Genomic DNA, 26,097 nt, shown 5'->3' with positions numbered 1-26,097 from the left:
TGGTGCCCCCTTTTTAGTGAGGTCAGTCAGTGGGCTGGTGACGTCCGAATAATTAGGTATAAACCTACGATAATAGCCAGCCAGCCCCAGGAACTGTCTCACCCCCTTTTTGGTCTTGGGCCTCGGGCAGGCCGCAATTGCTGCGGTCTTGTTAATTTGGGGACGCACCTGCCCATTGCCCAAGTGGAAGCCCAGATACCGTACTTCCACCCGCCCAATCGCACACTTCTTTGGGTTGGCTGTGAGCCCCGCTCGCCTCAGTGACCTAAGGATGGCCCTTAGGTGTTCAATGTGCCTCGGCCAGTCATTACTATATATGATTATGTCGTCGAGATAGGCAGCCACATAGGTGGCGTGGGGGCAGAGGACCCTGTCCATCAGCCGCTGAAACGTAGCGGGCGCCCCAGACAGCCCAAACGGAAGTGTGACGAATTGGTGTAACCCAAATGGTGTGGAAAAGGCCGTTTTTTCTCGGGATAGTGGAGTCAAGGGGATCTGCCAATATCCCTTCGTCAAATCCAGTGTCGAATAAAAGCGAGCCGTGCCTAGTCGATCGAGCAACTCATCAATACGAGGCATTGGGTACGCGTCGAATTTAGACACCGTGTTGACTTTTCTATAGTCCACACAGAACCGGACCGACCCGTCGGCCTTGGGTACCAAGACCACCGGGCTGCTCCAGTCACTGTGGGACTCCTCGACGATGCCCATTTCGAGCATGGTCTGAAGTTCTTCCCGAACCACCTTTTTTTTGTGTTCGGGTAGCCTGTAAGGGCGGTTACGCACTACCACCCCCAGGGGCATCTCTATATGGTGCTCTATGAGGTTAGTGCGACCGGGCAGGGGTGAGAACACATCCGAAAACTTGGTCTGCAACTGGGCGACCTCCGTGAGTTGGGTTGGGGAGAGGTGGTCTCCACAGGGGACCGGAGAGGTACGTGATGTCAATGTCCCTTTTTGAACCTCCGGCCCCAGCTCCGCCTTCTCCAGAACCACCGACACCAACGCCACGGGGACCTCCTCGTTCCAGAGTTTAAGCAGGTTGAGGTGGTAAATCTGTAGCGCCCCACCCCTGTCCGTTCGCCTCACCTCATAGTCGACGTCCCCGACTCGCCGTGTGACCTCAAAGGGTCCTTGCCACTTGGCGATCAATTTAGAGCTCGACGTGGGCAACAGTACAAGTACCTTATCTCCCGGTGTGAACTCCCTAAGGCGCGTACCCTTGTTGTACAGGCGGGCTTGCCGTTCTTGGGCCTGCCACAAATTCTCCTGGGTTAAGTGGGTGAGCGTGTGGAGTTTTGCGTGCAGGTCCATAACGTATTGAATTTCGTTCTTACTTTGTGAAGGTCCCTCCTCCCAATTTTCCCGCAGCACGTCTAGAATGCCGCGCGGCTTATGCCCATACAATAATTCAAACGGGGAGAATCCCGTGGAGCCTTGGGGGACCTCTCACACTGAGAACAACAAGGGTTCGAGCCACTTATCCCAATTACGTGCGTCCTCACTTACGAATTTTTTAATGATATTTTTGAGGGTGCGATTGAACCGTTCTACTAAACCATCCGTTTGTGGGTGATACATGCTGGTGCGGATTGGCTTAATTCCCAATAACCCATACAGTTCGCACAGTGTCCGTGACATAAATGTAGTGCCTTGATCAGTCAGAATCTCTTTCGGGATTCCGACTCGGGAGATGATGTAGACGGCTCTGCGACAGCTGCTCCTGCCAAAGCGACCCCGGGACCTCCCCCTGTCAAATGGCAGGACCCACTCTTTACTAAGCGTGTCATTAACCCCCGAAATCCCGGCCAATCTGTCCCCAAAATCAAAGAGTGGGTAAGGCGAGGATTAACCGCCGCCTTCACTATAAATTTTTCCCCTCTGAAGAAAATGTGGACCAACACCAAAGGGTAGCTGTGAACATCCCTGTGCACACACAACACCTTCACCCCCTGTGCTTCCCCCAATGCCTCGTTTTGCACCAGGCTTTGGCGAATTGAGGTCTGATTACAACCCGAATCCACCAACACCTGATATGTAGCCCCTTGGATACTCACCGGTATGCGATACGCTCTGGCCCGATCGAGGGCGGCCTCTGGCGCGTCGGGGATCCGAACCACCGCGCCCACTTCCATTGCCGTGCACTGTTGTTGAAGGTGGCCCGGCTCCCCGCAATGCCAGCAAACCGGCCCGGGCTTTCCCTCTGCACCGGTGTTCTGGGGCTCACTCACCTGAGGGGGGAGACAGACACAGAAGGGAGAAACGGGAGGGCACCGCGGATGCGGCGGGCCGGCTGGGGTGGAGCAGGCCCCCATCTCTGCGGTGGGGGAATGGGGCGAGGACGGGACACAGAAGGAGGGGGAGAGAGAGAGAAGAGGAGAGAAAGGTCGACGTCGTCTGCTGTCCTGCCGCCGGAACAGCCGCCAAATGATCCTCCGCCAGCTCGACTACCTGATCCAGCGACGCCGGGCGGTGGCACTGGACCCACTCCGCGGTTCCTGCTGGTAAGCGGGCGGTGAATTGTTCCAGCACCACCTGGTCGATGATCCCCTCGGCGTCGCGGTCGTTGGCCCTCAGCCACCGCCAGCAGGCGTCCCGGAGCTGCTGGCCGAACGCGAACGGCCGGCCGACTTCCTCCAATCACAGATCGCGGAAGCGCTGGCGCTGTTGCTCCGGCGTGCGCCCCACGCGCTGGAGGACGGCCCGGCGGAGGTCTGCATAGGCCAACCGGCGGTCGGCGGGGAGCTGTAGCGCGGCCAGCTGTGCCTCTCCCATTAGGAGGGGGAGGAGGCGCGCCGCGCGCTGCTCCATCGGCCACCCCGAGGCTTCTGCGACCTGTTCAAACAGCATGATGAACGCCTCGGGATCGTCCTGCGGGCCCATCTTGGTGATGGTGAGGGGAGACAGGCCCGCGGCCGGAGCGCTGGTGGACCCCGCCGACGCGAGGAGGTGCCGGAACGCCTCGCGGTCTTCCTGCTGGGCCAGCACCAGGGCTTCGAAGCGCCGCTCTTGTTCCTTCCGGAGTGCGACGAGCGCCTGGTGCTGGCTTTGCTGGGCTGTGGCGAGGGCGTGGACCAGGTCGGCGAACGGGGAGGATTCCATGGGGCTGCTTGGTTGGTGCTCCACTCTGGATCCCGGGTTTCGGCACCACTGTAAACGTTCCCTACGTGTGGGTGGAGCACAGAGGACGGCAGGACAGAGATTGGGGTAAATAACGGCTTTATTGCCAAACTTTTCAGTCTAACAATCGGTATACTTTTAATACACACAGAGACACACACACACTAGCATCTCATTCAGGGATCAGCTCTCCTCTGCTCTCAGCTCTCCCTCTTAAATCGGGCGCGGTCACTGGGAAGACACACAAACACAGGTTAATTGCTCTCAGGTGTAGTGATTCTGCCACTTCCCTTCCCTGACTCCGCCCTCCTGTCACAGACCTGCGCTTGACCACGCCCCCGCTGCCACACATTGAACTTAACTCACAGCATTCCAAAAAGACCTCATTAAAACGCCCTCCACTTCCTCATAAACTTTTTGAAGGCACTTGTCTGGTCTAGAGTATGTACAGCATCTAGAAGGAGCTCAATCTGAATGACTGAGTAAACAGTCACAGTAAACTAAAGATATGCAAGGTGACCAAACGTCTACGCATTTTGACTTACAGTGCTTATACAACGCCAAAGCAACAATGCATTTTGGGGGCACTAGATTCAAAGATTTCAGTAAAGTTCATTTATTCCCAAAACAAGCATACTTTGTTTTTTTTTCTTGAAACAAGATGAACCACATTTGACAAATGTCCAAAATGTACTTACTTGTTTCAAAAAAAAAACTTGTTTTATTTTCAAAGGTGCTCCAAATAAGACTTTTTCAAGACATTTTTGGCCCTTTTCCACTACCCTTTTTCAGCTCACTTCAGCTCGCTTCAGCTCACTTCAGCCCGACACGGCTCGCGTTTCGACTACCAAAAACCAGCACGACTCAGCTCGTTTCAGCCCTGCTTAGCCCCTAAAACTCGCACCGTTTTGGAGTGGGGCTGAAGCGAGCCAAACCGTGCCGACTGAGGTTGGGGGCGTGAGCAGACACTCCCCTGTGCACTGATTGGTGAGGAGGCGTGTCCTCACATGCCCACACACGCCCCGCGAGCGCGCTGGGATCTGTAAACACCGCAAACCCGGAAGAATAATAATTACGAATTACGAGAATTTCTGAAGCCTTATGCGCCTCGCCTCATCTATACGCTCTTGCCAGTATCTGTCCGCGTTGTCGGTGACAACAAGCCACAGCACCAAGACCAGCAACACTAACGACACCATGTCCTCCATGTTTATTGTTTACTACCACTTAAAAGATCACTGAATCAGTGACATACAGAGCATCGTGGACGAGTTCGCGGAGCGCAAGGCTCGTCGTATGCCCTTCAAATAATGCGCGCAGTAGGCTATTGATGTTTTATTATGAGCCATGTACAGTATGTCGCCTAATGTTTTTTTGTTTCTGAGTTACATGTTCGTCTGAAGGAACTGATGTACAAAATAACATAGTTGCACCCCGTAGTGTTGAAATTGGTAAACACAGTGCATTCAGTGAGGTTTGCACCGCCCTCCTTTTATTTCTGACTCTTCCTGTCACCAATCTGAGCGCTCATTCGTATGCCCTTCAAATAATGTGCGCAGTATAGGCTATTGATGTTTTATTATGAGCCATGTACAGTATCCTAATGTTTTTTGTTTCTGAGTTACATGTTCGTTTGAAGGACTTGATGTACTAAATAACATAGTTGCACCCGGTAGTGTTGAAATTGGTAAACACCGCAGTTGCGGACATTTTGTAGCCTAAAATGATGTTATGATAAGCTTTAATAAAGGGCCCGGTCATTTGCCCCGCCCCCAGCCCGGCTCTGACTTGTTCCGCCACTGTCACTGATGTCACTGTTTGCGCTGCTTAACGACATCACGTGACGTCCACCCACTTTCGCTAACTCCACCCAATGTGTCCACCCACTTCCAGCCAGCACGGTTCAGCGCGGTTGTAGTCGAAATGCAACTCCAACAGCCCCGCTCAGCTCGACTCAGCTCGACTCGGCACGGCACGGCTCAGCCGCGTTTGTAGTGGAAAAGCAGCATTTGTCTACAAGATTTTCAAGATGGACTGTCTAAAAACTAGCCTTTCTAACTAAATGAGATGGGCAATTATGTCTTATAATAAGGGTGGCTAGATGTTTTGGCTTGAAAATAGACAAATAAACTTCCTAAGATTTTTATTTTTTGCAGTGTATTTTGTGCTTCATAATGTGCCAAATGTTTTAAATGGGAGACAGGTCTGGACTGCAGGCAGGCCACTTTAGCACCCGGACTCTCTTACTACGGAGACATGCAATTTTAATATGTACATAAAGCGGTTTGGCATTGTCTTGCTAAAAGAAGGAAGGCCTTCCCTGAAAATGATTTTATCTGGATGGCAGCATATTGCTCTGAAACGTGTATATATCATTCAGCATTAATGATGCCTTCCTAGATGTACAAGCTACCCATGTCATTTGTACTAATGCACCCTCATACCATCACGTATGCTGGCTTTTGATAACAAGCCAGATGATCCCTCTCCTTTTTAGCCTAGAGGACATGGTGTCCATGATTTCTAAAAAGAATTTCTAATTTTAATTCATCAGACCTCAGGACAATTTTCCACTTTGCCTCACTCCATCGTAAAAGGGCTCAGGCCCAGAGAAGGTGGCAATGTTTCTGGATATTGTTTATATATGGGTCTGTCTCAGAAACTGGGTACTGTGGGGGTATCCTACTAAATATACTCACAATCAATAAACTATTTGGTTTTGAATGGTGATGTTGGTTTTAATTTGAAATAAAATGATTAAAGAAATAATACAGATAAAAGTAAATCTTTGATGTGAATATTCAGAATTTGGCAAAAATTCTGCAAATTTTTGGAAAAATGGTGGCTTGATCTGGGGCATGATAAATGGTTGACTACATCGCATTCCCTTAAAAAGGTTGTAGTCCACTGAAAAGTCTAGAGTTATCACTAATTGTATTTTAAGTTGTAACTTTATACACCTAAGGATTGGTGCACTCACAGAATAATCATAACTGTAATAAAACATCATGCAAAATATTTGATCACCGTTGTAACTCCGTTTTCCGCAGACCCAAAACCAATACGATCGTGTGTTTTGATCTAAATGGAAAGCCTCAGGGTCAAGGTCACTACCTCACCAAAAGTAGTAACCTAAGATCACTATGCCATATAAAAATTTAGTTATAAATCTGCTATTTTGTTTTTTAAAATGAAAGCTGAAAGTTAGGTATAGAATATGTTTCTTACAGAATATGTTACGATGGTAGCTGGTCTTGTATGAATTTCTGAGCTATAAAATGAGTCGTGGTCTATTTTTTACCGTAGCGTGTTATTTGTGTGCGGGGAAGGACACACATTAACAATTTGCATGTGTAGAATGGAATTTTCCACTCCAACAGTTAGAAGTTGATCGTGCTTCCATTTGTGGTCTTTCTGTTACACGAGTGATCTGTTCGGACGTTATCACTGAAAAGGTGAGTTTTGACAGTTTTATTTTGTTTTAGTCTTGCAGTATAAGGCAATAGAATGTTTCTTTTTCATCTCACTTTCATATTTCGTAGTGTTTGCGTATTTTTGGCCAATATTTTGCAACCGTGGTCAATTTAGATCGAACTTTTGGATAGAATCTACGGCCAGTCATTTTGCCCCACCCTCTCCTCGCGCTCCGTCCGGTGCGGTAGTGATGTCCTGTTGCTCACGTGCCACAGCAGAGATCCGCGCGACCTTCAGCCGGTACAGTCGCTGTTCTTTTACCACCGCCGTTCTTCTCATCTTTCCGGTGTGTTCTTGATTTTTCCATTGTGTCCTATTGTCCTATTTCGCCATATCAAATATTCACAATGTATCATATTATTCATATTTAAGTGAATAATCAATTCAGTCATCATAACTTGGCATTTTTAACCCAAGCAATCAAAAAGAGGAAATTTATTCAATATTTTCACTCATCTGTGAAGGAGGGGCTTTAATTCTTCATGATGTAGTTATTTTATATGTAAATCAATTTTACAAAAGCATTTGAATTGTAATCAAAAAAAATTTCCACAGTGGAGGCCAGATAAAGCAAGATGCTATCTTTATTCTTATTAAACATGACAAAAGAAACATTGAGTGTTAGGTAAATGCAAAAAAAATAGTAAAATTAGAAAATTTATTTTTTGACCATAATGTCCCAAATGAGAGACCAGTTTCTGAGACGGACCCTTATGGTTTTAACTTGTATTTGTGGATGCAGTCATGAAATGTTTTCACAGACGATTGTGTTCTGAAGTGTTCCTGAGTCCATACAGTGATTTCCACTACAGACACATGTCTGCTTTTAATGTAGTGTCGCCTGAGGGCCTGAAGATCACAGGCATCCAATGTCAGTTTTCAGCCTTGTCTCTTGCATACAGAAATTTCTCCAGATTCTCTGAATCTTTTAATGATATTACGTACCATAGATGAAGTGATCCCCAAATTCTTTGCAATTTTACATTAAGGAATGTTATTCTTAAATTGTTGCACTGTTTGCCCACTCAGTCTTTCACAAGAGTGGTGAACCCCTCCCCATTTTTACTTCTGAGAGACTCCGCCTCTCTGGGATGCTCTTTTGATACCCAGTAATGTTACTTACCTGTTGCCAATTAACCAAATTAATTTTTTTAGCGTTACACAACATTTTCAGTCTTTTGTTGCCCTTGTCCCAACTTTTCTGAAATGTGTTGCTGACATCAAACTCAAAATGAGCATATATTTTTCAAATAACAGTAAAATTTCTCAGTTTCAACGTGTGATATGTTGTCTTTGTATTATTTTCAATGAAATATAGGCCTTCCAAGATTTGTAAATTATCATATTCTTTTTTTTTTTTTACATTTTACACAATTTCCCAAATTAATGGAGTTGGGGTTGTAAAAGCACTATTACAGCAGTTTATTGATGCAGTTTAGTAAAAGTAAAAATAGTAATCAAGAAAACTATTTGTAAAAGTAAACAAGTGATCTCATGAAAAATTACTTCAGTAATTACTTACAATTTACTTGTCCACAATCTGTGTTTGATTCACATCTATGATGTGTTCACACTTTGCCTTCCAAAGGTATGAATTGGTATGAAACTTTTGCAGTAAAGATGATGGTAGATAATGAGTGGTGTTACAGACCTCCAGCTCTGGTTCAAGATGGTTGTACCAGTTTGGTATAATTCTAGCAATGCCAATGGAAACCATGTTTCATATTAGAAAATCTTCAGCTTTTGATGGGTCAGTGCAGGGCCGGCTCTAGGTCTTTGGCTGCCCTAGGCGAGATTGAGTTTTGGCGCCCCCCCCCCAGGAAAAAAACCCTCTAATAACATCTAAATAACACTTTAATCTAATCACTCTATTCTATTACTATTAAACAATGTACGGTGCATGGACAATAAACAAGAAGTAATTTTTATCTTTTTCATTATTGTTATTATTGTTATCATTATTCACATAAAGTGTCACAAAGTAAAATGACCACACAAATTCAATACATATCTCCATATAATGGGCAAAAACTCTTCCGCACCCTGTTCAAAGTGTAGTGCATGGACAATAAACAAGAAATTATTTTTTGCTATTAAAAGTTAAGTCATCTCTGAAGAATTAACAAATTAAATGAATAAAAAATTCTACAATTCTAAATTGTGCAAACTTAAGCACCCTGTTAGGACATCAGTGGGCTGTATTTTCAAACAAAAGTGCTATTATGGGTACTTTGTTATTGAAGTAACATTACAATGGGACTCATCTGGTCTTCCTAATGGCAAATTCCTTGATAATATCATCAAATGATATTTCTCTTGAGATCTCTTGGTTGATGCTCATCAGAGCAAGCCCATTCAGACGTTCTTGACTCATTGTTGACCTTAAGTATGTCTTCAGCAGTTTTAATTTTGAAAAGCTTCTTTCAGCAGAAGCTACTGTCACAGGTAGTGTAACAGCAGAGGTAAGGAGCGCGTATTTCTACATCCCCAGCCGCATCAGAGGTGTTGTCAAAAAGGTTTTCAACCTTTCATGAGTCAGGGCGCACTTTTTTCAATGAAAAAATCTCAAGGCACATCACCAATAGAAAATGTTGACTGAAACTAAAACGCTGTTGCCAATATTTACAATATACAGTCATTCTATAATTTTCCACGGTACACTTGATGATCTCTCACGGCACACTAGTGTTCCGCAGTACTAGAGTTCGGCAGCACAGTGGTTGAAAACACTGTACACCACTGATGCACTTGGTAACATCTCCATTCAATAACTCCATCCCTCCTTTTTGGTGGGTTTTGGTCGCCCTTGGCGCCCCTGGGCACACTTTGCGCTCTAGGCAATTGCCTAGGTCGCCTATAGCAATCGCCGGCGCTGGTAAAGAGAACACATCTGAGTGCTTGTTTCGTTTCCCTGCAGTCTTGACACACTGAGATTGTTTCTTGTTTTCAACGCGTTTATTATATTTTCCTCCAGGAAGCTCTTCGCAACATGGTTGCTTGAATGAGCTGCTAAACTGTCATTTTAATGAGAACACAGATCAACAAAGTAACTTTGTTTTATTAAAAAAAAAACGTGCCAGGCACCATTGGAATATCTCGCTGCGAAACGTGTTCGGTGCATAAATGACCTTTACTTCAGCCCAGACTGCTCAACGACACCGACAGACTGCTCCAAGTGCAGTCATAACAAGCAACAGATCTATGTCAGTTATCTACGTTATGTAAAAACACTCTTTAGCCAACAACACTTAGGCTATTACATGGCCAAAACAGAGAATAGCCGCGGATGTGCACTTGCGCGCCCGAAGACACACTATAGACAGGGCGAACCACTGTTGAGCGCTTATTGTTTCATGATTAACGACCACCACCACACCCCACCCCGCTTTTTTTGACAAATCGCACCCTGACTACATGCTTTGCTGTACAATTAAATTAGGCTAAGACATTATAATGCTGACTCGTTTTCAGAATAGTGGAAGTCATAATTTTTCTCCCCCCGTTTCTGCGCCCCTGGATGGACGCAGCGCCCTTAGCATTTGCCTGTATTGCCTATAGCCACGGGCCGGCTCTGTCAGTATGCATCCTTTTTTGTAAAGGATAAAGTGTGTGTCTAATGAAAGTGTTCAATAACTGTATAATCATACCCAATAAGCTGGATACCAAAATATGAAATTTATATTCAATGAGTTGCTGGTTTATTAGAAACACCAATCCAGTGATTAAATAACTACAAGGATGTAATTTAAAGTATCTGCAATATTTATTGTATGTGAATGATATCCTCAAAAAGAACATTTAAAATTCCTTTCAGTGTCATACTGTCTAAATGAAAAATCCAAACATTTGTTCCAAGCAATTAATTGGAAAATGCAGTTTTCCATTAGCAGCTTGATATTATGTGCACACTTGGTATGCTTTGGAATAAACATCATTCTGTTTTTCTGTTCATTCTTTTTTCTAGAGATAAGTTGTGGTGAACCCCAAATTGAGAATGGATTTATATTTGAAGATAATTCAACATCTTATGGATATAAATCATCAGTCCGTGTCCAATGTAATCCTGGATACAAGATGGAAGGGTCTGATTACCTGACCTGTGAGGAAAATGGATGGAGTCCATCTCCTCCGCTGTGCACTTTTAGTAAGCTTAATGAATGTTTTGAATGATTTAATATGCCCCCTCAACCAGGTTAGACTGATTTGGGATACCCTATTTAGCAATTGTTATAATCTTATCTCATTATCTCATCTCATCTCATTATCTCTAGCTGCTTTATCCTGTTCTACAGGGTCGCAGGCAAGCTGGAGCCTATCCCAGCTGACTACAGGTGAAAGGCAGGGTACACCCTGAACAAGTCGCCAGGTCATCACAGGGCTGACACATAGACACAGACAACCATTCACACTACGGTCAATTTAGAGTCACCAGTTAACCTAACCTGCATGTCTTTGGACTGTGGGGGAAACCGGAGCACCCGGAGGAAACCCACGCGGTCATGGGGAGAACATGCAAACTCCGCACAGAAAGGCCCTCGCCAGCCACGGGGCTCAAACCCGGACCTTCTTGCTGTGAGGCGACAACGCTAACCACTACACCACCGTGCCGCCCCAATTGTTAGAAAAAATAATCTTCTGACAACAACAATAATAATAATAATTTATTATTATTATTATTATTATTATTATTATTATTATTATTTTAAATACTAAAATATTTTTACAATTTTTTTAATAACAATTTCATTGTCAGTCCTGTGTTGTACTGGCAAATGTTTTTAAAGCAGTCAGACAAAAAGTGATTAATGTGCATGAATAGGTTTTTGCCAACTGTAGCTGGGACATTGCTGTCAAAAAATAAACTCAATCCACTCAGCTCTTCTATCCTCTGAAGCTGGGGATTGATAATAATAATAATAATAATAATAATAATAATAATAATAAGAAGAAGAAGGCTTTATTTGTCACATGCACACTCAAGCACAGTGAAATTCGTCCTCTGCATTTAAAGCAATGAACACACAACTGAGCAATGAGCGCACACATACCCAGAGCAGTGGGCAGCTATGCTACAGCACCTGGGAAGCAGTTGGGGGTTTGGTGCCTTGCTCAAGGGCACTTCCTAGGCTGCCCAATGTTAACCTGACTGCATGTCTTTGAACTGTGGGGGAAATTGGAGCACCTGGAGGAAACTCATGCAGACACGGGGATAACATGCAAACTCCCCTTTTAAAAAGAAGTGTGTTGTTCTGTGCAGCTGACAACAGAATGGATCACATGCTTGGTTTGGTTCAACATAAAGCTAGTGGGTCTGGCACTTGCGAAGAAAAAAATGGTGCACCTTTGCGATGGGTAGTTCTATCAAGCCATGGGTGGAGATACTCAAAGTAGGGTGGGTTTGGAAGGGGCAGTATAATTCTAATGAATGCCTCTTTATGGAACATGGGGAGCCAAATCCAAAAGGCTTGTTGAATCACACGTTTTCTGAAATAGGCAGCCCAAAAGACACTGACTGGGTTGTCTTATTTCAGAGTTTGTGTGTTGGGAGACTCTCCAGATACCCAAATTTATGTACACAAGCACTGAAAATGTGAGTTTTTCATAATATATATCCCTTTAAATAAAACTTATTACATCTAATTACAGTGACCTCCATGATTATTGTCATCCCTTGTAAGGATTAGTAAGAAGGATTTTTAAAAAAAATTGGTGAAGTAGCTATATCTTGCACTGGAAAAAAATGTGAAAACTCCAACCTTGAATTGAAATAAATTTATTCAGAGAAAAACAGATCCCTCATCAAGAAATAATTATTTTCAAGAAAAACACGAGTCTTTCATAAAAAGTGTCTCTCATATGTGTTTGTTTGTTTGTTTGTTTGTTTGTTTGTTTGTTTGTTTGTTTGTTTGTTTGTTTGTTTCAGAAAATTTCTGTGAATCTCCTGGCAAGATTCTCAATGGACAGTATTTATTTCCAGAAGGAACTGAGTTTGGTGCCACAATCACAGCACGGTGTAATGAAGGGTAAAATCATTTTTTAAACCTTTTTATGTTTGTCCATATCCTGTTTTGCACACATATACGGTATGTGCAAGTGTGTGAATAAACAGAGTACATCATGCAAACAAATTACACTACTCATCAAAAAATCTGGACACTTTTTAATTAAACTGTTTTCCTAAGCATGTAGTTTTCATGCCAAACATAGCAGAAGCAACGTGCTGATCAACCTATCTGGAAGTTCTATAAAAAGCCTACTGCGTGAATCTTCTCATGAAGCTGGTTGAGAAAATATACTATGCAGTAGAAGTACTGTTACAAATTTCCAGCAGAAAATAGTTTTCAATTGATTAACGCTTTTTGGTCACTGCGTAATATCATATCTGTTATTTCATAGTGCTAATGTCTTCATTATTAATAGATGCAGGTGTGTCCAAACTTTTAACTGGTGGTGTACACTCTGGGGCAAAAAATGTCCACAAAGCATGTTGTAGATTACACAAAATTAGGACTTTATGTTAATATACCTAACACAGCTGTTTGAGAGCCTGTCTGTCATCGGTGAGAGGCCACGAAACTTGAACAGATACGTCCAGGTGTAAAAGGTTTATTTAAATATAACTCCAATTCCAAAAAAGTTGGGATGCTGTGTCAACCATAAATAAAATCATAATGCAATGATTTGCAAAGCCTATATTCAACTGAATACAATACAAAGACAAAATATTTAATGTTCAAACTGATACACTTTATTGTTTTTGTAAATATACGCTCATTCTGAATTTCATGCCTGCAACACATTTCAAAAAGTTGGGATGGGACAACAAAAGACTGGGAAAGTTGTGGAATGCTCAAAAAAATACCTGTTTTGAACATTCTACAGGTAAACAGGTTAGTTGGTAATTGGAAAAGCTCAGTTATTCCCAAGGAAGGATGGGGCGAGGTTCATTACATTAATGACATTTACAGTGGTGCTTGAAAGTTTGTGAACCCTTTAGAGTTTTCTATATTTCTGCATAAATATGACCTAAAACATCATCAGATTTTCATACAGCTCCTAAAAGTAGATGAAGAGAACCCAGTTAAACAAATGAGACAAAAATATTATTATTGGTCATTTATTTATTGAGGAAAATTATCCAATATTACATATCTGTGAGTGGCAAAAGCATGTGAACCTTTGCTTTCAGTATCTGGTGTGACCCCCTCGTGCAGCAATAACTGCAACTAAACGTTTCCAGTAACTGTTGATCAGTCCTGCACACCAGCTTGGAGGAATTTTAGCCCATTCCTCCATACAGGACAGCTTCAACTCTGGGATGTTGGTGGGTTTCCTTACATGAACTACTTGCTTCAGGTCCTTCTACAACATTTCAATTGGATTAAGGTCAGGACTTTGACTTGGCCATTCCAAAACATTTACTTGATTCTTCTTTAACCATTCTTTGGTAGAATGACTTGTGTGCTTAGGGTCGTTGTCTTGCTGCACGATCCACCTTCTCTTGAGATTCAGTTCATGGACAGATGTCCTGACATTTTCCTTTAGAATTCATTGGTATAATTCAGAATTAATTGTTCCATCAATGATGGCAAGCTGTCCTGGCCCAGATGCAGCAAAACAGGCCCAAACCATGATACTACCACCACCATGTTTCACAGATGGGAAAAGGTTCTTATGCTGGAATGCAGTGTTTCTCTTTCTCCAAACATAACGCTTCTCATTGAAACCAAAAAGTTCTATTTTGGTCTCATCTGTCCACAAAACATTTTTCCAATAGCCTTCTGGCTTGTCCACATGATCTTTAGCAAACTGCAGATGAGCAGCAGTGTTCTTTTTGGAGAGCAGTGGCTTTCTCCTTGCAACCCTGCCAGGCACACCATTGTTGTTCAGTGTTCTCCTGATGGTGGACTCATGAACATTAGCCAATGTGAGAGAGGTCTTCAGTTGCTTAGAAGTTACCCTGGGCTCCTTTGTGCCCTCGCCGACTGTTACACGCCTTGCTCTTGGAGTGATCGTTGTTGGTCGACCACTCCTGGGGAGGGAAACAATGGTCTTGAATTTCCTCCATTTGTACATAATCTGTCTGACTGTGGATTGGTGGAGTCCAAACTGTTTAGAGATGGTTTTGTAACCTTTTCCAGCCTGATGAGCATCAACAATGCTTTTTCTGAGGTCCTCAGAAATCTCCTTTTGTTCGTGTCATGATGCACTTCCACAAACATGTGTTGTGAATATCAGACTTTGATAGATCCCTGTTCTTTAAGTAAAACAGGGTGCCCACTCGCACCTGATTGTCATCCCATTGATTGAAAACACCTGACTCTAATTTCACCATCAAATTAACTGCTAATCCTAGAGGTTCACATATTTTTGCCATTCACAGATATGTAATATTGGATAATTTTCCTCAATAACTAAATGACCAAGTATAATATTTTTGTCTCATTTGTTTAACTGGGTTCTCTTTATCTACTTTTAGGACTTGTGTGAAAATCTGATGATGTTTTAGTCATATTTATGCAGAAATATAGAAAATTCTAAAGGGTTCACAAACTTTCAAGCACCACTGTAACAGATGTTTTTATCAAGAGCAATGTACAACATACCCAGAGCAGCCTGGCGAGCAGTAAGGGGTTAGGTGCCTCGCTCAAGGACATTTCTGCCATTCCTGCTGGTCCAGGGAATCAAACTGGAAACCTTTTTGTCCCAAAGCTGATTTTTTTTAACCATTAGGACATAGGTTCACTACTAAGTCCAAAACTGTGTGGGCAAATAGTTCAACAGTTTAAGAACAATGTTTCACAATGTACAGTTACAAGGAATTTAAGGATTTCACCATCAACATTCCTTAATATCATCAAAAGATTCAGAGAATCCAGAGAAATATCTCCACATAATGAGCAAGGCTGAAAATCAACACTGAACCCCCATGACACTGCATTAAAAACCTGACATAATTGTATAAAGGATATTACTAGATGGACTCAGGGACATTTCAGAAAACCGCTTATCACAGATGGACTGGCAAAGTGGAAAAGTGTGCTGTAATCTAATGAGTCCACATTTTGAATTATTTTTGGAACTCGTGGACATTGTGTTCTCAGAGCGAAAGAGGAAAAGGACCATCTAGTTACCAGCACAAAGTTCAAAAACCAGCACCTGTGATCGTATAGGGATGTGTAAGTGCTTATGGCATAGGTACCCTGCACATCGATAAAGGCACCATTAATGGTGAAAAGTACATACAGGTTTTAGAGCAATATACACTGCTAACCAGATGACATCTTTTTTTAGAAACGTTCTTGTTTATTTCAGCAGAAAATTGGCTTCATAGTCAAAGAGTGCAGGTGCAATGAGAGGCTGCCTACCTCTCATTGAAAATGTGTGGATCATTAAGCTATGGTCACACAACAGTTTGCGATGCTTTTTGATGGCTTATCGATGAAAATGAGGCATTTTGGTGACGATGCATGGTGATATACAGGTGAGCTAAAAGTTGTGGTCACACAGCAGGTGAACACTTCACTGTCATGCCTTTGCACGCTGGAATGGCCATGCTCTCTTACAGGACCCAACAGTGTTGTAGTCGAGTCACTAAATCTTGAGTCCAAGTCCAGTTGTGAGTCCCCAGTGTTTAGGCCCAAAACAAGTCCAAGTCATTAAGGAAAATTTCGAGTCAAGTCCACTATTGATCTGAGTCGAGTCGAGTCGTAGTCGAGTCCGAGAACAAGACTCCAACTGCACCATTTGATGGTGGCTGTTGCTGCCTTTATGTGAAACTGTCTCTGCTACTGTGTTAGACTAATGTTACTGCTTGACTGCCCCATTTTAGTTAATAGGCAACAGATAAAAAGCTTGTTCATCACTGTAAGACTCCCTACGTGTGGGTGGAGCACTGAGGACGGCAGGACAGAGATCAGGTTTGCAAAATGGCTTTATTGCCACACTTTTCAGTGAACAACGTTATATTGCCTAGACACACACAGCCAGCGTCTAGTCCGGAGATCAGCTCCTCTGCTCTCACTCTCCCTCCTTAAATAGGGCGCGGTCACTGGGAAGACACACAAACACAGGTTAATTGTTCTCAGGTGTCGTGATTCTGCCACTTACCTTCCCTGACTCCGCCCTCCTGTCACAGACCGGCGCTTGACCACGCCCCCGCTGCCACATACCCCCACCGCCCGACTCAGGCCTGGCGGCCGTCCGGCCTGCAGCCGACTCCCCCCCACCCTTGACGGGAGAGGAAGTCCGCCACGACCATCTGCGCCCTCGGCCTGTGGACCACCTTGAAATTAAAGGGTTGGAGCGCCAGATACCAATGGGTGATCTGCGCGTTGGCATCTTTCATGCGGTGGAGCCACTGGAGGGGCGCGTGGTCCGAACAGAGGGTGAAAGGGCGCCCCAGTAGGTAGTACCGGAGGGCGAGAACCGCCCACTTGATGGCCAGACACTCTTTCTCGATGGTGCTGTAGCGCCCCTCATGCACCGACAGCTTCCTGCTGATATACAGGACAGGGCGGTCCTCCCCCTCCACCTCCTGGGACAAAACCGCCCCCAGCCCTCTGTCCGACGCATCGGTCTGCAACACAAAGGGGAGAGAAAAGTCAGGGGAGTGTAGAAGTGGCCCCCCACACAGTGCAGCCTTTACCTCTGAGAAAGCCCGCTGGCACTGCTCCGTCCACTGGACCGGATCTGGTGCCCCCTTTTTAGTGAGATCAGTCAGCGGGCTGGTGACGTCCGAATAATTAGGTATAAACCTACGATAATAGCCAGCCAGCCCCAGGAACTGTCTCACCCCCTTTTTGGTCTTGGGCCTCGGGCAGGCCGCAATTGCTGCCGTCTTATTAATTTGGGGACGCACCTGCCCGTTGCCCAAGTGGAAGCCCAGGTACCGTACTTCCACCCGCCCAATCGCACACTTCTTTGGGTTGGCTGTGAGCCCTGCTCACCTCAGCGACCTAAGGACGGCCCTCAGATGTTCGAGGTGCCGCTGCCAGTCATTGCTATAGATGATGATGTCATCTAAATATGCTGCCGCATACGTGGCGTGAGGGCGGAGGACTCTGTCCATCAGCTGCTGAAACGTCGCGGGCGCCCCAAACAGCCCAAACGGAAGGGTGACGAATTGGTGTAAACCAAACGGTGTGGAAAAGGCCATTTTTTCTCGGGATAGTGGAGTCAAGGGGATCTGCCAATATCCCTTCGTCAAATCCAGTGTCGAATAAAATCGAGCAGTGCCGAGTCGATCAAGCAGCTCATCAATACGAGGCATTGGGTACGCGTCGAATTTAGACACCGCGTTGACTTTTCTATAGTCCACACAGAACCGGACCAACCCGTCGGCCTTGGGTACCAAGACCACCGGGCTGCTCCAGTCACTGTGGGACTCCTCGACGATGCCCATTTCGAGCATGGTCTGAAGTTCTTCCCGAACCACCTTTTTTTTTGTGTTCGGGTAGCCTGTAAGGGCGGCTACGCACTACCACCCCCGGGGGTGTCTCTATGTGGTGCTCTATGAGGTTAGTGCGACCGGGCAGGGGCGAGAACACATCCGAAAACTCGGTCTGCAACTGGGCGACCTCCGTGAGTTGGGTCGGGGAGAGGTGGTCTCCACAGGGGACCGGAGAGGTACGTGATGCCAATGTTCCTTTTTGAACCTCCGGCCCCAGCTCCGCCTTCTCCGGAACTACCGACACCAACGCCACGGGGACCTCCTCATTCCAGAGTTTAAGCAGATTGAGGTGGTAAATCTGTAGCGCCCCACCCCTGTCCGTTCGCCTCACCTCATAGTCGACATCCCCGACTTGCCGTGTGACCTCAAAGGGTCCTTGCCACTTGGCGATCAATTTGGAGCTCGACGTGGGCAACAGTACGAGTACCTTATCTCCCGGAGTGAACTCTCTAAGGCGCGTACCCTTGTTGTACAGGCGGGCTTGCCGTTCCTGGGCCTGCCGCAAATTCTCCTGAGTTAGGTGGGTGAGCGTGTGGAGTTTTGCGCGCAGGTCCATAACATACTGAATTTCATTCTTACTTTGTGAAGGTCCCTCCTCCCAATTTTCCCGCAGCACGTCCAGGATGCCGCGCGGCTTACGCCCATATAATAATTCGAACGGGGAGAACCCCATGGAGGCTTGGGGGACCTCTCGCACTGAGAACAGCAAGGGTTCGAGCCACTTATCCCAATTACCGTAAATCCTCTAATATAGGCCGGGGCCTTTATTTCACTCAAGTGCATCTTGGTCCAGGCCATTATTGGAAGGAGGCCAGAATTAGAGGCAGGCCTCTATTTCTATTTGAGCAAAACAGACTACCAGTGGAATGAATAAAAACGAGATTTTGTGTCTATTTGAACCTATAAAATAGGTTGATGTTTGGTTGCCTGGTTACCACCAGACCTACCGGTAATCACAATCAGGGGCGCCTGCAGGGTTGAACTGTAAGGTACGCACTAGCGGTGTAATCCTCCCCCTAAAAAAAAAACGCTTGCGTGCTGCAGTTTCTATGAAGAGTCGATCTATAGGCTTATACACAAAACAACGATAGAACTTTAACTTGAAATTGAACAATAGCCTTCCATGAACACAGGCTGATATTTGAACAACACATGTGAACTACACACGACAATAAACAATAAACTCTTTATAGCCTCGATTAGAATCTAGTGAACTTGCTCAGCACTACCGCACGCACGACTCTCTGTAGCGCAACGTGGGGTACAGAGACTCGCTGAAAAACTCCTCGGGTATTTTTCTGAGTTTACCGAAAATCAGAGTAGAAGGAGCCACCCACCCTCTGTCTGGTTTGAAGCGGTTCTGTAGGACATTGAGCTTTCCAGAGTCCGGTGCACATTTTAAGGCATCTGGTTGAAGTTTACCTATGTCTGATAAATCTGATGTCAGTGATAGCGGGCTGACTCGGGGCTCATTAGTAAAGCTATCTGATGGCTCATTTGTCAGCAAGGTGGAGCAACCATCTACTTCTGATCGTAAGGGACATGGGGAGATGTAGGTGTTCTTATATGAAATTCACTGGATGTATGGCTAGTTTCAAACTCAGAGGTAGATGAAGGCAATTCCCTCAAAGGAACTGAGCTCGCATCCAGCTGCAGCGCACTGCTGCTCGGTTGCGGAGGAGTGGAAGCTGCCGGTGCCGTGTTACTAGCTGATACTGGAGAGGACTGGCAAGCAGATGACACCCCTGGATCACTGCTTTTGGACTTTTTCGTAAAAGTCTGAAACAAGCTCGTTTGTTTCAGGGTTCGTTTACTCATTTTTGACTCGCTTCTCAATAAATTCTCGCACAAGCTCTGACTACTGACGATTGTCTGTCTCCGTTTCTCAAAACTGGAGAGAATCTCAGTGGTGCAAGAAAAGTATATCTGCATTGACCAATGAGCTTTCTTGGTCACGCACACCCCGCCCACTCCTGAAGCACACAAATGCGCCGGCACACACACGTGTCTCTCTCTCTCTCTCTTTCTCAAATTATGTTGCATTGCCAAAGCATTCAGGTAACAATTATAATTAAAAAAAATATCTCTCTCTCCCCAAGGCACGCCTAGTGCGTACGGCCATACGCCTGGCGGCGCCACTGATCACAATTGTCTTTCAGATCGGAACGATTGTGTAAGGCCACTATGATCTCAGAAACATCGTTGGTTATAGCCCCGGCCTGTATTAGAGTCCGGCCATTATTTACCTCCTCCGACAGCGAGACCGGCCAATATTAGAGTCCCGGCCAGTAATGGAATACAGGCCAGTATTAGAGGATTTACTGTACGTGCGTCCTCACTTACGAATTTTTTAATAATATTTTTGAGGGTGCGGTTGAATCGTTCTACCAAACCGTCCGTTTGTGGGTGATACACGCTGGTGCGGATCGGCTTAATCCCCAATAACCCATACAGTTCGCGCAGTGTTCGTGACATAAACGTAGTGCCTTGATCAGTCAGAATCTCTTTCGGGATTCCAACTCGGGAGATGACGCGGAAGAGTGCCTCTGCAATACTGCGTGCTGAGATATTGCGCAGAGGCACGGCTTCCGGGTATCGCGTTGCATAGTCCACCAGAACTAATATAAAGCGGTACCCTCGTGCTGACCGATCTAATGGCCCGACGAGATCCATCCCAATTCTCTCAAACGGGGTCTCGATTAACGGTAGAGGGCGCAAAGGCGCTTTTGGAATGGCCGCTGGGTTTACTAACTGGCATTCGCGGCATGCCGTACACCACCTACGGACATCGCCGCGAATCCCCGGCCAATAGAATCGGGCCATTATTCGGGCTAGTGTTTTATCCTGCCCCAAGTGTCCAGCCATGGGATTAAAGTGAGCCGCCTGGAATACCAATTCCCGGCGGCTTTTCGGAATTAAAAGCTGCGTGACTCGCTCTTTAGTTTGAGTGTCCTGCGTCACTCGGTATAATCTATCCTTCATAATCGCGAAGTAGGGGAAGGACGGGGTGGCGTTCGGCGGGAGCGTTTGACCATCGATTACTCTCACTTGGTCAAACGCATGCCGTTGAGTCTCGCGACTGCTCTAATGGGAAATCCGCGAGGGATTCCCGAATAGAGAGAGGAGGAGCCGGCGGCTCCTCACTCTGACGCGGAGATGACGTAGACGGCTCTGTGACAGCTGCTCCCGCCAAAGCGACACCGGGACCTCCCCCTGTCAAATGGCAGGACCCACTCTCTACTAGGCGTGTCATTAAACCCCGAAATCCCGGCCAATCAGTCCCCAAAATTAACGAGTGGGTAAGGCGAGGATTAACCGCCGCCTTCACTATAAATTTTTCCCCTCTGAAAATAATGTGGACCGACACCAAAGGGTAGCTGTGAACATCCCCGTGCACACATAACACCTTCACCCCTTGTGCTCCCCCCAATGCCTCGTTTTGCACCAGGCTTTGGCGAATTGAGGTCTGATTACAACCAGAATCCACCAACGCCTGATATGTAGCCCCTTGGATACTCACCGGTATGCGGTACGCTCCGGCCCGATCGAGGGCGGCCTCTGGCGCGTCGGGGATCCGAACCACCGCGCCCACTTCCATTGCTGTGCACTGCTGATGAAGGTGGCCCGGCTCCCCACAGCGGCAGCAAACCGGCCCGGGCTTTCCCTCTGCACCGGTGATCTGGGGCTCACTCACCTGAGGTGGGGGAGAGACAGACACAGAAGGGAGAAACGGGAGGGCACCGCGGGTGCGGCGGGCCGGCTGGGGTGGAGCCGGCCCCCGCCTCCGCGGTGGGGGAATGGGGCGAGGACGGGACACAGGAGGAGGGGGAGAGAGAGAGAGAGAAGAGGAGAGAAGAGACGATGCCATCTGCTGTCCTGCCGCCAGGACAGCCGCCAGATGATCCTCCGCCAGCTCGATTGCCTGATCCAGCGACGCCGGGCGGTGGCACTGGACCCACTCCGCGGTTCCGTCTGGTAAGTGGGTGACGAACTGTTCCAGTACCACCTGGTCGACGATTCCCTTGGCGTCGCGATGGTTGGCCCTCAGCCACCGCCAGCAGGCGTCCCGGAGCTGCTGGCCGAACGCGAATGGCCGGCCAACTTCCTCCAGTCGCAGCGCGCGGAAGCGCTGGCGCTGTTGCTCTGGGGTGCGCCCCACGCGCTGGAGGACGGCCCGGCGGAGGTCCGCGTAGGCCAGCCGGCGGTCGGCGGGGAGCTGTAGCGCGGCCAGCTGTGCCTCTCTCGTGAGCAGGGGGAGGAGGCGCGCCGCGCGCTGCTCCATCGGCCACCCCGAGGCTTCGGCGACCTGTTCGAACAACGTGATGAACGCCTCGGGGTCGTCCTGCGGGCCCATCTTGGTGACGATGAGGGGAGACGGGCCCGCGGCCGGAGCGCTGGTGGACCCCACCGATGCGAGGAGATGCCGGAACGCCTCGCGGTCTTCCTGCTGGGCCAGCACCAGGGCTTCGAAGCGCTGCTCCTGCTCCTTTCGGAGCGTGACGAGTGCCTGGTGCTGGCTTTGCTGAGCCGTGGCGAGGGCGTGGACCAGATCGGCGAACGGGGAGGATTCCATGGGGCTGCTGATTTGGTGCTCCACGTCCCGGGTTTCGGCACCACTGTAAGACTCCCTACGTGTGGGTGGAGCACTGAGGACGGCAGGACAGAGATCAGGTTTGCAAAATGGCTTTATTGCCACACTTTTCAGTGAACAACGTTATATTGCCTAGACACACACAGCCAGCGTCTAGTCCGGAGATCAGCTCCTCTGCTCTCACTCTCCCTCCTTAAATAGGGCGCGGTCACTGGGAAGACACACAAACACAGGTTAATTGTTCTCAGGTGTTGTGATTCTGCCACTTACCTTCCCTGACTCCGCCCTCCTGTCACAGACCGGCGCTTGACCACGCCCCCGCTGCCACAATCACTCAGCAAGCCCTGCTATCAATAGGGCAAATAGCATGAGGGAGGGTTAACACCACACTGGTCAGCAAGCAAGCCCTGCTATCAACAGAGCAATGAACATAGCGCGTCACTTCTCTGGGTGTAGTCTTGCCAAATGACGATTGAAATTCGAGGTTGTCCCCGTCATCTCCTTGATAGTTCTTCTACATATGGAACACATAACAGTAAATATTTTCCCACTGCACGAGAAGTCTATATAAGTATAGCAGACAATCCTAGGGGCTTCTCTCCAGGCATTTTAGCGCCATTAATGTTAGTTTGTTCCTGAACATGACGTACGGTATGAACAAGTGAATGTGCATTTTCTTGTATAAAATTAGTATAAAAATTAATGTAGATATAAATATCTTATGCCAAATTATTATGGCATGCTACAAAGAAATAAAGAAAAAAATCAGAGTCCTCGTCTCCAATTTACAAGTCCAAATGCAGTTAATGCATGAATCTGAGTCCAAGTCTGAGTCATCAGTGCTCAAGTCCAAGTCAAGTCACGAGTCCTTAAAATTAGGGCATGAGTCAGACTCGGGTCCGAGTCCTGGATTTGAGTACTACAAGTCTGGGACTCAGTCGTTATGGGAAACACCTGTTGTTGATTTGAGCGCAATCAGCATGTGCATATAAGGGCGCTGTTATCACAGAGACTTTGCGAAGTATTATCATTATCACTGTCATGTTTGTTTCTAGCCATGGTTATGGTGCTGCTTTCGGTTTCATTTGTGTTTTCTTATGCTGAGCTTGCCTCACATTTTGATTTTGTAAATATCATGCCCACTAAGAAACATTCTTCCTGCACTTAGCTCCGTCTACCGCCGCATACCTGACAGAATACTTGCAAAGTCTCTTCCTCTTCTTCTTTGGGGTTTTACAGCAGCTGGCATCCACAGTGTTGCATTACTGTCATCTACAGGTTTTTTTTCCCCCTATATTCTTGTCATTTCATTTTAAAGCCATCTTTTCAGTCCAGTTGTTCTTAAAAATGTAAATAACTGTTTCCTCCCCTTAGCAGTGTCTCCATACTTTAGTATACTTTTAATACTGTCCTCTACCCATCCTGTTTTCTGTAGCTCTGTCATCATTAATTGCCTCTCATATCTAAATTTCTTGCATGATGTAAGAATATGCTCAACTGTCTCAGCTTCATGGCATTGATTGCAGAAACCCATTGGATGTTTACCCGTGATGTTCAGTGTACTGTTAAGATTGCTGTGTCCAATCCTCAGCCTGCTTATTATTACTATTATTATTTGCTCTTTCCGGTTTGACCCCTTGCTTCTCAACATACCTACTTTGTTTTAGATTGAGTGCAAATGTCTCCCTTTTGTTTCGTTATCCCATAGCGTTTGCCACCATTGGTTTACCTTTCTCCACAGTATGCTTTTCGCTTCTGATTTTGATCATTTGATGCTCACTTTAACAGTTTCTTTTTTGACTGCTTCTTTTGCTAATTTCTCCACTCTCTTGTTCCCCTGGATGCCTCAGTGTGCTGGGACCCAAATGAATGTGATATTTTCCCTTGATTTAACTATTCTTGAATTGGTAAACAAGATTTCATAAAGCAGATATAAGCAGGTTGAACCTGTCTTAATGCTTGTAAGTGCTGACACAGAATAATTACATATTAATATGTTTCTGCAGTCTACCTGTTCAGTCTATTCTAATGCCAACAATATGGCAAACAATTCGACTGTATATACACTCAAACCATCAGAAATTCTCTTACTAATTTCCACCTGGTAACTGGGCACAGCAACTGCAGAATTTGTTGCATCTGTTTGTAAATCTTTTGAACCATCTGTAAAAATCTGAATACTGTCTTTATATATATGATCCCTATAACTATAATATTCACTGATTAGATATGCATTCTTATTAGTGAGCTTAATCCTCAGTAATTCCATATCCACACATACAGTAACTGTGGGTGGTAAAAGAGAGCAACTGGACTTGCTTGAAGATTCTTGAAGACGTTTCACCTCTCATCCAAAAGGCTTCTTCAGTTCTGTCTGCCTAGTAGGGAGTATCAGGTATTTATCCTCTCATGGATGAAAAGGTGTCGTTGAGTCATCCTGTTGGTGTGGGTCACTGGGGGCTGGATGTGAACGGCCTCGAGAGTCGTTAGGGTGATCAATGGATTGCGCGTTAAGGTGATCAATGGAATGCTGATTCTCTCTGTCCTCTTGTGAGTCACTGAAAACAACTGGGTTTTGGTGTGCATTCAGTTGTCTGGGAAGTGTGCCAAGGACTGCATTGTAGGTGGCTGATAAATGATGTCTTAGACCCCCACCTCTGTTCAGTGATGGCCTTTCCAGGTTGACAAAAATGGCTTATTTAACTCCTCGCTCATACCAACGATCCTCTCTGACTAAGGCTACGTTTACACTAGACCGTATCTGTCTCGTTTTCTTCGCGGACGCACTGTCCGTTTACATTAACCCCCCTGAAAAAGCGGGGAAACGGGAATCCGCCAGCGTCCACGTATTCAATCTAGATCGTATCAGCTCCGGTGCTGTGTAAACATTGAGAATACGCGAATACGCTGTGCTGAGCTCTAGCTGGCGTCTCATTGGACAACGTCACTGTGACATCCACCTTCCTGATTCGCTGGCGTTGGTCATGTGACGCGACTGCTGAAAAACGGCGCAGACTTCCGCCTTGTATCACCTTTCATTAAAGAGTATAAAAGTATGAAAATACTGCAAATACTGATGCAAATACTGCCCATTGTGTAGTTATGATTGTCTTTAGGCTTGCCATCCTTCCACTTGCAAGTAATAAGTGATATGCGCTGGGATCTCACACACAGCGGCTCAGTCCCGAATCGTGGCTTGTTCACTTCACTCGCGCGCTCTGTGAGCTGCGCAGGGCCGGAGTGCGCACCCTCCAGAGGGCACTCGCTGTTCAGGGCGGAGTGATTTGGAGCGCAGGATGCCTGCGGAGCCGAGCGTATCCGCGTATTGGTGTTGCTGTGTGCACGGCTAACGGTTTTAGTGTCAACGCGAATCGTTTTAAGAACGTTAATCTGATGATCCGCTGATTCGACGTAATGTAAACGTAGCCTAAAATGCATACGTTGCAATCCTGAAATGAGT

At 46.2% G+C, this 26,097-nt stretch overlaps 1 protein-coding gene across 1 annotated transcript in view; it reads left to right on the top strand.

The window, feature by feature from the left end:
• LOC132895889 (sushi, von Willebrand factor type A, EGF and pentraxin domain-containing protein 1-like) overlaps positions 1 to 26,097 on the top strand; it is a 220,294-nt gene that overhangs the window by 40,874 nt on the left and 153,323 nt on the right. The window contains exons 12-13 of the mRNA XM_060936640.1: positions 10,559 to 10,738; positions 12,518 to 12,617. Of these exons, the coding sequence (XP_060792623.1) occupies positions 10,559 to 10,738; positions 12,518 to 12,617 (280 nt within the window). The remainder of the gene's footprint in view (positions 1 to 10,558; positions 10,739 to 12,517; positions 12,618 to 26,097) is intronic.

The sequence above is a fragment of the Neoarius graeffei genome, chromosome 13 (genome assembly GCF_027579695.1).
Source record: "Neoarius graeffei isolate fNeoGra1 chromosome 13, fNeoGra1.pri, whole genome shotgun sequence".
Classification (NCBI taxonomy): Eukaryota; Metazoa; Chordata; class Actinopteri; order Siluriformes; family Ariidae; genus Neoarius; species Neoarius graeffei.
This window is presented reverse-complemented; position numbering and strand designations above follow the sequence as displayed.